At 36.2% G+C, this 12712-nt stretch overlaps 2 protein-coding genes across 4 annotated transcripts; both read right to left on the reverse strand.

Annotated features, from left to right (window-relative positions):
• Window positions 1–268: 268 nt before the first annotated feature.
• LOC103854953 (U-box domain-containing protein 51) lies at window positions 269–7046 on the reverse strand. Of its 3 annotated transcripts, none has more exons than XM_033284473.1 (9): window positions 5013–7046; window positions 3906–4081; window positions 3498–3619; window positions 3293–3414; window positions 3035–3210; window positions 2649–2959; window positions 2038–2577; window positions 757–1542; window positions 269–680 (listed from the first exon to the last, which is right to left on the reverse strand). In XM_033284473.1, exons 1-9 carry the CDS (start codon window positions 5036–5038, stop codon window positions 495–497), a joined length of 2445 nt encoding a protein of 814 aa, XP_033140364.1. In that variant the 5' UTR covers window positions 5039–7046; the 3' UTR covers window positions 269–494. The 3 variants fall into 3 exon arrangements, with proteins under 3 accessions (XP_033140364.1, XP_033140365.1, XP_018511683.1); XM_033284474.1 differs by lacking the exon at window positions 5013–7046 and adding an exon at window positions 4521–4971; XM_018656167.2 differs by lacking the exon at window positions 5013–7046 and adding an exon at window positions 4474–4971.
• Window positions 7047–7484: 438 nt separating this feature from the next.
• Window positions 7485–11502, reverse strand: LOC103854954 (U-box domain-containing protein 52). Its single transcript, XM_009131921.2, has 8 exons — window positions 11298–11502; window positions 11084–11205; window positions 10695–11010; window positions 10140–10594; window positions 9745–9846; window positions 9257–9685; window positions 8023–8781; window positions 7485–7939 (listed from the first exon to the last, which is right to left on the reverse strand). The coding sequence occupies exons 1-8, from the start codon at window positions 11500–11502 to the stop codon at window positions 7760–7762; spliced, it is 2568 nt and encodes an 855-aa protein (XP_009130169.2). The 3' UTR covers window positions 7485–7759.
• Window positions 11503–12712: the final 1210 nt, after the last annotated feature.

Here is a 12712-nt window from a genome sequence, read left to right on the forward strand (position 1 = left end):
AGAATCAAACTAGATGTTAGTGAAGTTAGTCACCATGAGAGACAAAATCAAGTTGGCACAACTTGAATGAGTCCTGACAAAAGATCTTAAATTGTCTCCATAAATGGTTAATGGGTATATAGGAATGGGGGTCCACAGAGTAAACCAGAGAGACAGAGAAAGACTAATGACACCTTACACAAAGGCTGCCAAACACATGTTCGATGCAGGAAAATATGATGCTCCGGTCAATTCTAGCCAGAAGAGGAGAAAGAAGTGATGCACCACAGAGCCAAGCAAATGTTTAATTATATAAGATCACTATTTTATTTTTTTTGTCAAACAAGGTTATTAATTTTACGTACAAAACTCAAATAGTTTCAATATGTATAAAATCAACATTTATCTACTCGTGTAGTCGTGTGTGTATGTGTGCACAAGAGTGGTGAGGAAAAGGAAAACACAATGATGCATGTTAATTGACGAGTTTAGAATTGTAACTTGTAACCTTTTTTCTATTTAATTAGATGTGATCTCCATTCCTTAATAGCAGAAAGAAGAGACTGATTAGGAAGAAGAGTTTGGTTGGGGAAGGGCGCATCCGTCATTGGAGATTTATGATTCTTCTCAAGCCATTCCATAATGGCTTTCTTCTCGTATGTGTATCCATCAGAAGCAACACATGGATTATCCATCACATCCTAATATCATCAATAATGATCAAAATCAAACAAAAATAAACGATAACTATGTTGTAAATTCGATCATTATCATTACCTTAGTTATTGGACAGTAGAAATGGCCCGGAGCGTGGTGGTTATGGTCAATTAGGGTTTCAGCAAACATGTTTCTTGCGTTACAAGCAACGTCATTTAATCGTTCAAGAACCGGTAGAATCTCTTTCCCTAGATCAGGACGGTCACGCTTCCTCATCTCTGCACATCTAAGACCTATCATAACCATCTCTTTAGCTTCCTTAACCGGCCAATCACCAGCAGTCTTATCCAAGATCTCTGAAAATTTCCCGGTTTGATCTCTCAACGCTTTCTCTAACGAATGAGCCAAACCCATAGCTGACCTAGCCGTGGCTAGCTGAAGAAGTATGATTCCAAACGCGTAGATATCGGACTCTGGAGTCACCACACCGGTTCTTTGGTACTCAGGATCAATGTAGAAGAACGTTCCTACCGGACCGGTTTGGTTAAAAACCGTTGAGGCATGCGAAGGATCAAGATTAACCATTTTGGAGAGGCCTACGTCTCCGATTTTGCTCACGTTGTTCCGGTCTAGGAGTATATTTGCCGGTTTAAGATCGCGGTGAACGATTGGTCTTGGCTCGTTTGTGTGGAGAAAGTAGAGAGCTGAAGCTATCTCCCAAGCGATTCTGAACCGCTCAAACCACCGTAACGGCGGTTGTGGTGCGTCAGAGTTTGGTCTGCGTGTCATGAGTCTTTCCTCGAGGCTTCCGTTGTGCATATACTCGTAGACTAAGCTGCCGTGGTCAGGACATGCGCCTAGGAGGAGAAGCAAGTGTGGGTGGCGAATCTTGCTAAGAATCTCAAGCTGAAGAAGTATCAACCAAAAGAGCAATCGTTTTGAAAAAAAAAAACTGAATAGCAATGTTATGAAAACCGTCTTAAAATCCGATTTAAGCAAATACAAATTTGTTTAAATCGTACTAAATTGATCAAATCATTCTAAATCAGTTTTAATTAATTTAAATTAGTTTAAACCTGTTAAATCAAGTAACATCAAATTAGGGCATTACTAATTTAATTATATTATTTTATCATTAATTTGTCTATGAATAAAGTTTTAATTTTCTTCTCGTCAAAGTATATCTAATTTATAATGTTTCATCAAATTAATTTTCTAATTAATCACAATATTTTCAAAATAACTTAAACTGTTAAGGCAGAACATAAGCTTTGAATAATTCACATAGTATCTAATTTTTAATAGAGCATTTAGTTAACGCCTAAAGATTTTTTTGAACATTGGAAAATAGTAAGCTTGCTTAACATTATAAAAAGTAAAAGGAAAAATTATCTTATTTACCTCTTGGTGAAACTGTTTGGTTAAGTTACTTTTGTCTGCATGAAGAACCTTGACAGCTACTGTCGTGTGGTGCAAGTTACACCGATACACGCTTCCGTACCCGCCCATTCCAATCTTAAGTTCATCTGAGAAAGAAGATGTGGCCTGAACGATCTCTTCCCACTCAAACTTCATGTATTGTTGGCGCTGAAGCGGCCCTCCTTCAAGTGCATCCTCTAGCCTCTGCTTCTCCTTTCTAACCTCTTCAGCTCTTGCTTGCGCCTCAAGTTTGTCTTCAGTTTCTCTCTCAACGCATCTTCTCACGAGCTCAGCTTCGTTTTCCGCCTGCTCTTGTCTCTCCCTCTCCATCTCCACCACTTCGTCCGCGTCTTCTTCTCTTATCGTTAAGTTCTTGAGCCTCGTTGCTTCCTCTGACCTACGCTGGTTCAGATCTTGAACCTTTTTAGAAGCATCCATGACTTCTCCTTGAGCAACTGCATACATTCCTTTAATATGGCGGAGTTCAATCTTCAGCTTCTCTAGCTCAAAGTCTTTATTCACCTACATGTTAACAATGCCACATTCAAAAACTATAATATACTAATTAAATGAATCAACTCCACTCCTTATACCTGGCTACTAGATGAAGTAGGGTCGCTGGAGCAACTTGAGCTTGAACCCTCATCTGTATAAGACCTTCTCCTGCCTTGTATATCACTTCCTCCATACCCGATTCCCGAGCTGTTTGTTCGGTAAAAGCCCTTCTGGTTAAGCATCTTTGTATCCACATCTAGGGACGCAGTTCTGTTATGGTGTGTATCAATATTGTTATTTGTTCCAATCTTTGTGCCGACCTTCTGGTTAACGGTTGAAAGTGCTTGCATTCTTTGGAAGAGTAAAGGTGTAGATGAGAACTGATGACTTGATGTTGAACTTACCGACCCTAAAATGTTACAAAAGCAACCAAAATCAAACCGGTTTTCAAGAACTTCTTGTGTCCTAAAGAAGTAGTTATTACCTGAATGGCTACTTGAAGTGAACTGGTTTTCGCTTCTATCATCTGTAATGCTTGTTTCAATGTCTATATCGGATTTACGAACATTGAGAAGCTTTCCTTTAGAGATAACGTGAACGGTGCAGAATCTTGGTGTAACATCTGAAATCTTTGAAGACAAGTTGCTTCTCTTCAACTTCCTGCAAAACAAAAAAAAAATATATATATTTAAGGAATTGAAAAATTCCGAAAGATTTAAAACTTGTTTTGGATATTTTATACCATGAGAAGATAATAGAAGAGGAAGCTCCAATGACTAGCTCACTGATTCCATGATCTTGAACCGCTTTAGAGATGGCATCTGCTACATCATCTGATTCAAGCACCATTATATCCATTTGTACCTATCACATTTTCACAAGATACAAGTTCTTGATAACAAAAATAAGAAACAAGAAATTAAATCAAGTGGTCCAGATTAAAATACCTCTCTATGAGCGAACATGTCTCTGCTTGGAAGAAGCATTTCTCTTGTTTTCCTGTCAACATCTTTCTTGTAAACCGTAGTGGTTGAATCTTTTCTTGCGGTTGAAACCGAAATTGAATCTCCTATTTTTTCACAACATATAGATCAAATGTAATTTTAGTAAAATGTTAAATTGTATATCAATTTTTATATTTTTGGAAAAATTATAATGAGAATTCATAGCCGAATGCGAAAATGAAACTAAACAAAGAGAAACTAGGACGACAAATAACTGAACCCAACGTAGAACCGGACTTAGCCTAATAACCAGCTAGACAACGAGACTGGCTCGGACCGAAGAAAACCGGTGAGCCTAATATCAGATCAAGTTTTGACTTAAAAGGTTGTAACGTTTTGTAATATTCTTACTTGGCTGGACATGTAAGAGTTTGAAGACGACATGTTCTTGAGAAGCGAATTGTTGAAGTGCCCATCGAACAACGCCTTTTGTTTTGCTGTTGTTTCCTTTGATCGCCACCGCTACGATTAAAGCTCCATCTCCCATTTCTTCAACTTCAGCGGCTAAGATCTGATGATCCAAAAAACTACAGAAACCAAGAAAGGGTTATTAGAGATAAGTTCTGAAGATTGCTGATGGATTTGACTTATTTCAAGCTTTTTGTTTCCTTAATCTGGTCGTTGAAATGATTTAAGAGCTTAGAGAGACAAAGAGAGGTGGAGAGAGAGAGAGTCATGACTTGGTATGTTTTTTACTTTTGGAACAACTTGGTATGTTTTTTTTTGATTAATTAATGTAGTTACAAAGACATGTTCTGTGGACAAAACAAACAAGCTGAATCCTTAATGGATAAAATAATTTATAAAATAATATTTATTCAAAAAAGTAACATAACAAGATGGAAGACCCTGATTAACTAATTCAACGGGTAAGATTATAAGCGTTTAAGGTTTGTTTTATTAAATTTTAAGAAAATACCAGAAAGTCTTAACAATGGTATCAGATAAGATTTGAAGATATCTAACGATTTCTTTTGACTTGCTTGAAGCTTTCCCAGAAACTCGACGAATGGATGTGATGGAGAGAGAGAAAGAGAAGAAGAAGAAGAAGATGATGACGAATCAAATTTGAGTCAGTGAAATGGTCAGTTGATTAAATAAATATCTATATTTTAAACCAGGATTTCAAAAAAGTAATGATTAAAAGGTTAAGGGAATGAAAGTGTCAAAAAAGTCTAGATGATTTTTTGTTTGTTTGTGTGATGTCTCTTCCACAAAGGTTTGAGAAGCGAGATGACGTTGTAAGTCAGAACGACGTGGGATTTTGTCGGACTACCAACTTGTTTATTCTATATTGTTGACTTTTCAAGTTGTGAGGTTTTCGCTGATCAATAGTGAATACATTAGATTTATCTTTTGTTTTAGCTTTCTTGTTCAACTACAATATGACTCTTCTTTTGCGAATCTTGTTGTAGTGACATGAAATTGAACTTGATGATAATTTGCATGTTGTTTTACCTTGGTTTTAAAAGCAAATGAATCATGACATAATACGTGAGAGAACTTATCCATAGCAGCTCCTTTCTTGGACCTCGTTGCGTCGATATACCTCCCAGTAAAATTATCACATGAATCTTCCCGTCACAATACAATCTGAACCAAAACGTCTTGTGGTCTATACTCCAACTAATAAACTTCTTCGCATGAATCTTTAGTATTTGGGTACTTGAGAAGTTTAACAGTAAAACAGAAAATCCCCTACAAAGCTTTCAGATGCGGATGCTCACCTCTTAAATGGATATGCATGTCAGATAAGTTAGACGACAAGTTAATTTGATCTACTTATTCATGCAACAGAGCAATTGAAATACAGATGTACACGTGACCATTTATTGAGACTGTCCTTCTACAACTCTTTTGAGTGACATGTGAACTTTTAAACAAAGTTACTCTCTCCATTTTTTTAATATAAATCATTTTAAATTTGTGTATATAGATTAAGAAAATCATTATTTTTTTTATATTTTCTAAACAAAACATCATTAATTATTTACCTAACCACAAGTCAATCAATAATAAAATAAAAGATATATTATAATTGATCATATAACATTAAGTGCTAATAAATTTTATATAGAAAATCAAAAACGTCATATAATTTGGAACATAATTTTTTTCTAAAACGACTTATATTAAAAAAAAGATCAAGTATTAGGTACCAACTAGTTTGTCATTTACTCAGTTACTGTACAACCATTTAGTTAGTGGTCGATTTAATAACTACAACTTTTAATACTCACTCAGTTTCACAAAACATTTAATATTATGAAACACATATACTAGTAGTAATAAATAGCATTATTTTCATTGGATTACTCTTGGATGTATTTATAGTGGCGGTCCAATATGAGCATACAGATGTACTTTTAGCATTTATTATGTTCATTAAATGGCTTTGAGTTGTTAACATTCAATGTTGGACAAAATAACAGGTGCTGGAAATCTGAGATAAGGATGTTATGGGGAATAAAACTTTAAACTAGATAGTAACCCGCGCTTTACGCGGGATAAGATGTCTATATTAATGTTAAAATTATATATTATGATTATGTAAAACATAAGATATACTTTAAGCGATAGTTAGATAGAACTAAAGGTATAATGGGTGCACTAATATTAAAATTTGTTATATGGTGTTTGCATTTGAGAAGAAGCTTTGGAAAATAATTTTTTTTTATTTCGCTTATCATGTTGTAATAGTTATGGATTTAAGAATTTAACAAATAAAATTGAAAAAATATGGATCAATAACATATTATAAACAAAACAATACCTGTGTGAAATTAAAAAAAAAAAAAAAATAACTGTGTGAAATTAAAAAAAGTATAGCTTTTTTAAATTCAGAAAACATAGTTGCATAATAAAAAAATGAAGGTTATTCGCTCTTTCTAAATTGTAAAGGTTGTTCTGGATGCGACCAGCATGTGAGACTTGCTGGTGGTTCGTTCCTGAAATTTTTTCCTCATTTTCAAAGTCGTCTAATGCAGAGCTCTCATGGCGGCGAAGGTGGTGACACTCGGATGCTTATATTGCTTGTTCGAGAAGACTAATACACTAAACTGAGACGATTTACAATGATTGAATCTCCTCGAAACAGATATCACCTTATCGAGCAGTAACAAAATCGAGTACGACACATTTATCTAGAAATATATTTTCAACGTACTCTTTCAGCAATGAGAGACGGTTCTCAAGAACGTGAGTACTCTACTAAATGCATGAAGGCATGTATGGAGAAAATGGTTATTTCATTAACACTTGGCATCATACTAAAGTTTCATCGTTTTGTCGTCTCTACGGATCAGTCGACTTAGTGGCGATAGATCAAATAGGTTATCGTTTTTAACAGAAACATATAGAGAAATAAGGAAGCTTTATTGATGCTATGATTATATTGAGATGATTGATAAATCAACTAATCAAAGTTGAAGCTGAAGGTTTATCACGTAAAAGTGTTTGTCAAGAAAAATAATGATAAAGATGGTATGAAGTTTTTTTTAAGTAATGTTAGTGTGAACGCATTAAATTTACAGTTTTGGTAAGAAGCGTTTTCTGCGTGATACCTAAGCGTTGTACTAAATAAAAGCTTCTCGTGAAGCCACGTCACCACGTCACATTCCTTGCTAATAAAGTTTTATGGTAAGTTTTAAAAGTGCTTCTCCTTTAATATATAGGGGATTATGCGTTTGATAATCACAGTTTTAACTTTATCACTGATCATGTGCATTTATTGACCTTAACCTCGAGTGGACATTTCGTGGTTGATATGATAGTGTAGGTGTGGGTTCTTTTCTTGGAGATGGTCCAACATCTTCATATCATCAGTCTATCTAATTCTATTTGGACTGAAATAAGTTTTTTAATAGAATCTGTAGTTTAGTGGTGTGTATTAATGTTGGCAAAACATAGAATGACAAATCCTTGATTTAATGAAAATATAAATCAAGAGTTTTTTTCTTAAGGAGGTTCAAAATGAGATTACACTGTTATCAAACAAGAGTAGAAAGAAATACAAGGAGATTAAATCAAAAGACATATCTCTTTTCTTTTTCCTTTTGACAAAAAAAACAAAACAAAAGACATATATCTCTTCATCTCTATTGTTGTAATCTGGCATCTCATCACACAAGAAACAAAGGAGGAACGAAAAGCGCACACACACAAAAAATGATCACTGAACCAAATTGTACTTATCTCTCTCATTATTATTTATTAGATTTCCACTCCATGATTGCTGAGTAAAGAGTGTAATTAGCAAGAAGGTTCTTGTTAGGCAACGGTAGGTTTGTCACTGGGGACGTATCATTCTCTCTAAGCCAGTCCTGTATGGCTTCACGATCGTACGTGTATCCATCTGCAGCCACGCATGGCTCGTTCATCACTCCCTATAATCAATGTAAAGAAAACTAGGTTAAATCATGACCAATACAAAGTTTCTTGCCATACAAGTAACAAATAATGTTCAAACCTTGAGAAGTGGACAAATGAAATGGGATGGAGGACCAGAAGGTGTTCTCCCGATAAGGTTTTGAGCTTTGTCAACGACTTTCCTAAGCCGCTCCAAAGCCGGTATGATCTGATCCTTAAGATCAGGTCTATCTCTGCGTCTTAGTTCAGTACAACACAGCCCTAAAGCAGCTAACTCACGAGTCTCACTAATAGGCCACGGTCCAGCCTTCATATCCAACAATGCCATAAACTCAGCATCGTCTCCAATAGCTTCTTCCACCACATGTGTAATAGCTATCGCGGGCTTGCCTGTTATCAGCTGCAGAATCACAATCCCTAGTGAATATACATCGGACTTGGGTGAGATGATCCCTGTCCGTTGATACTCAGGGTCGATGTAACATAGTGTTCCCACGGGACTTGTTTTCTTGAAGACGGTTAGTTTAGAAGCAGCGTCGTCTTGGTTAACCATCGTGGAGAGGCCAACGTCGCCTAGTTTGCTGACGAAGTTGTGGTCAAGTAAGATGTTTCCTGGTTTGAGGTCACGGTGAATGATTGGTCTAGGCTTGGACTTGTGGAGGAAGACTAGCGCTGAAGCGACTTCTAAAGCGATCCTGAAACGCTCGAACCAAGGGATAGCAGGTGTGTCGTTGACTTGCATCAACCTGTCATCTAAGCTTCCGTTATCCATGTACTCGTAGACAAGACAGCCTCGTTCGGGACATGCACCAAGGAGGAGGACAAGGTGAGGATGCCTGATCTTGCTCAAGATCTCAAGCTGTCAAAACATAAAATACAAACATTCAGACTCTGATTAGTAAGTTTATGGTAAACATAAAAAGAAACTGAGGAATGAAGTAAGCCAAAAGATCTACTACTTTTTTTTTTTGACAAAGAGAAAGATCTACTACTTTAATTCCTATTTTTGGTGCGTATGCATAATTGAAGAAGAGTTTTTTGTAATTATAGTTAATTTTCATTTATTTTTATTTCATTTTATTTTAAGAAATTAATTTTCCGTAAAAAGAAAAAAAAAATAGTTTTGGATCAATCCAAAAGAACAACAAATAATATAAAAAATAATTTTGGGAGGGCAATGAACATTTTAAGATAAAACTTAAAATGAATTTTTTAGTAGTTTAGGTGCTTAAAACTTATGTAAATTTGTTCTTTAAATTGGGAAGTTAAAACAAATGTTTTAACTATAGCGGTATGCCCAAGACCGGTCTGCTTAATGTAACTAGAAAACTGACCTCTTGATCAAATTGTTTAGAGAGCTGAGTTTCTCCTGCGTGAAGAACCTTGACAGCACCGGTTGTGTGATGCAGATTACATTTGTAAACCGTTCCATAGGCTCCCATTCCGATCTTGAGATCTTCAGAAAAGTCAGAAGTCGCGGCTGCAATCTCCTCCCATGAATAATGTTGGTACTGGATCCCCGGAGAGACGAGAGAAGCCTGGAGCTTATCTTTCTCTTTAGCATCACGTTCTGCTTTGATCTCAGCTTCTCTTCTACGTAAAGCCTCTTTCATCATGAGTTCTTTAACCTTCTCTGCCTCCTTCATCGTCTCTTCGTACCTCTGCTTCTCCTTTGAAGCTGTATCTTTAGCTAGTTCTTCCTTTTCTTTCAGCTCCATAAGCTTCTCTGACTCCTCATGTTTTCGCTGGTTTAGCTCAGTTAGCTGCAACCAAAAACATAAATAAGAACACATAATATAACATAACAAGTTTAGACTAAAACCTTTTGAGAGGCATCAACAGTCTCGGTTTGAGCCATAGCATACATCTCCTGAACATGTTTCAGCTCGGCTCTCAGCTTCTCTATCTCAAAATTCAGATTCACCTAGACAATCAGACATAACTTCAGTTACAAACATAAATAAGTTATGTCTCTCAGACAAAGAAAACAAAGATCAAGACAGTTTGATTGCTCTGAGTCAGCAAAATGATATGATACTCTAGAATCTAGTTCTCTGTTGAAATTACACTTCGAAAGATTACAGAAACCAACACTAATATATAAGAGACTTTGGCCCATTTACCGTTAGTTAATTGATTTTAAGTTGGAAGTCCATGAAATTTAACCTTCTCAGATCTCTAGAAAAAGAATATCAAGAACCAACACAGTTGACTTACCTGATTATTATTGGTCACGGAATGGACACTGAGGAGGCCCTCAGACATGTTAGAAGCTTGATGAGAAACAAAAGAATAGTTCTCAGGAACCACTGCTCCCCAATCCATATTGGTTATATCGTGGTTGTTGCTCGATGACGAGCTCATGATCGATCTCCTATCCTCATGATCTCTCCATTTAGAAGCAAAGCTCATCGCGTGATACGCCTCAGCTCCCATTGGAAACGATGCACTAAAGCTCTCATTGCTAGTGTTACTCTTCTTCTCTTCATTACCACCGCTCGGTACAATCTGCATCGCTCTCCCTGTAGACACTTCCGACTGGTCCGTCTCGCTAGAACTCGTATCCATTTGAACCACCGCGCTGCTGCCCACCTCCGAATGTTTTGCAGGGGGGAGGAAATGAGAGACTCGGGATTGCGCTTCCGAAACAAAGGAGAGAAAGTCTTGGTAGTCTGTTCCAGACGACCAAATAAATAATTGTTAAGTTTTATGGACTTCCAACTTAAAACAATAAAATAAAAGACTCGTTACGATTCAATCTTAGAGTTTTACCAGAAGGGACTCTAGGACTAGGACTATCAGTGGAGCCACTGGTGAAGCTGTCTCTCTCTATTCTCTCGATCCTTATCGTTCCGCTAGCGTCTGAATCAGAAGGACGCACGGATGCTAGCTTCCCCTTTGAGACTACATAGACTGTGCAGAATCTTGGGACAGCAGTGGCGATCATAGAAGACATATCGATCTTTCTTGAAAAGAATCCGCGAAGAGACATTCCTATAACGAGTTTGGTGACCCTGGTTCCAGCAATCTCTTCTGCTATCGCAGCCACAGGATCGTGCGACTCCAGCACCAGAATCTCTACTCGCACCTACGTTACACCATTTGGGATACTTTCAGATTTTGAGAAAACAGAACAATAAAGGAAAGTCTTGAGACCAAACCTTTCTCCTTTCGAACATTTTCTTGTAAGGACGGAGCGTCTCGTTTGTGTTCCAATCCACTTCTTGTCTGTAAGCTGATACTACGTCAGCTCTTAGCTCGGATATCGATATCGCATTCCCCACTGAAACCGAATAAGAAAGACTCAAATCTTTGTTCCCAAACACATAGATATTTTGCATAAGCTATAAAAAAATATTTTAAGTCACAACTTACTAGGGGTAGGGATGTAAGTGACAGGAGGACGAACATAGATCAATTTGAAATCAGAGAAGCCTTCAGGGATGAACTTCTCAAGAGCCCAAAAGGCTACGTATTTGCTCTTCTTTTTACCATTAATGGCTACAGCTACAGCAGGAGATGGTGTAGGAGGTAGAGATAGGTGTTCGCTTAATGATCTTGCTGGTTTTTTTCCTTCCATTGTGGCTTTCAGACAAAAGTCAACACGGTAGTTACCTTGTAGTTATGTTCTAACAGAGAACAATGAGGAGGAAGAAGAACAAAACCCCTAAAGTTTGGTGATCTTATGACATTTTCTTAAAGACAGAAAACTTGCCACAAGCAAACACGTTGTTGCCGCACAATCTTTATTTATAGTTAGCTCACTAATTAATTATTTTTTTTCATACGTTGAAATAGTAGTACATACTTTTCTCTGTCTTGTTTCTATAAAATTATCGTTATATACGTCGTAAAAGTATCTACGTCGTATATCCCTCAATTTTTGTTTTAAATAAACAAAGTCAAACAAATAAAATAAAGGCTTGAGATCCCTTTCTTATTAAAAGAGAAACACTCTTAGAAATAAACCTTTCAACCATGTGTTTATTACATGAATGCCATTTCCTATGTGGCATTCTCTCATGCACTCTCACTAACTTTATAAAAAAACCCATTCTTTACTAGATTATTTACCACCAAATGCCATTGCTAATATGCATTATAATATATGCTTACAATCCGAATTGATACATATGAAACCGGAATTTAAAGCACGCAGTAAATTGATAATTTTGTAAAAGGCAACAAACTTATGAGGCGACGAATATTAAGGTTTGTCTTTATGAACAATTTTGTTAACGTATGTTATAATGCTACCCTTAACATTATATGAAATTAAACCTTCTGTCTGCATGCACTTATATTGCAACGTTTGAAGAACAATTTCTAACATTCAAGTCAACATTTTATGATCATTTTTATGCAACATTTTATGAACAGCCTTTTACGCATTCAAATCGTATTGTAATAGGGAAGAATTTTATGAACATTTTATGATCATTTTTTATGAACAGCCTTTTAAAAAAAAAAGAATTTTATGAACATTTTCTTTTCACGTTACGCATTCAAAAAAAAAGGGAAGAACATTCATAAGAAAGGAAACAAACTGATCACACGATTCCAAATTATTATACACACTAATTTGGTCAAATATTAAGTAAACACAATAATATTATGTACATATAAAAGGAAACAACAATCAAATAGATTTCAATACTTACCATAATCGATCGACGAATATTCCTGATTTAATTTGGCGTGACCATCACGGATCTGATAGTGCACATAACATATAAACGCATCACGCAATAACCATATAAGGTAAGTCGTATATACGGGCTTAAAGAGGA

Source organism: Brassica rapa, chromosome A02 (genome assembly GCF_000309985.2).
Source record: "Brassica rapa cultivar Chiifu-401-42 chromosome A02, CAAS_Brap_v3.01, whole genome shotgun sequence".
NCBI classification, from domain to species: domain Eukaryota; kingdom Viridiplantae; phylum Streptophyta; class Magnoliopsida; order Brassicales; family Brassicaceae; genus Brassica; species Brassica rapa.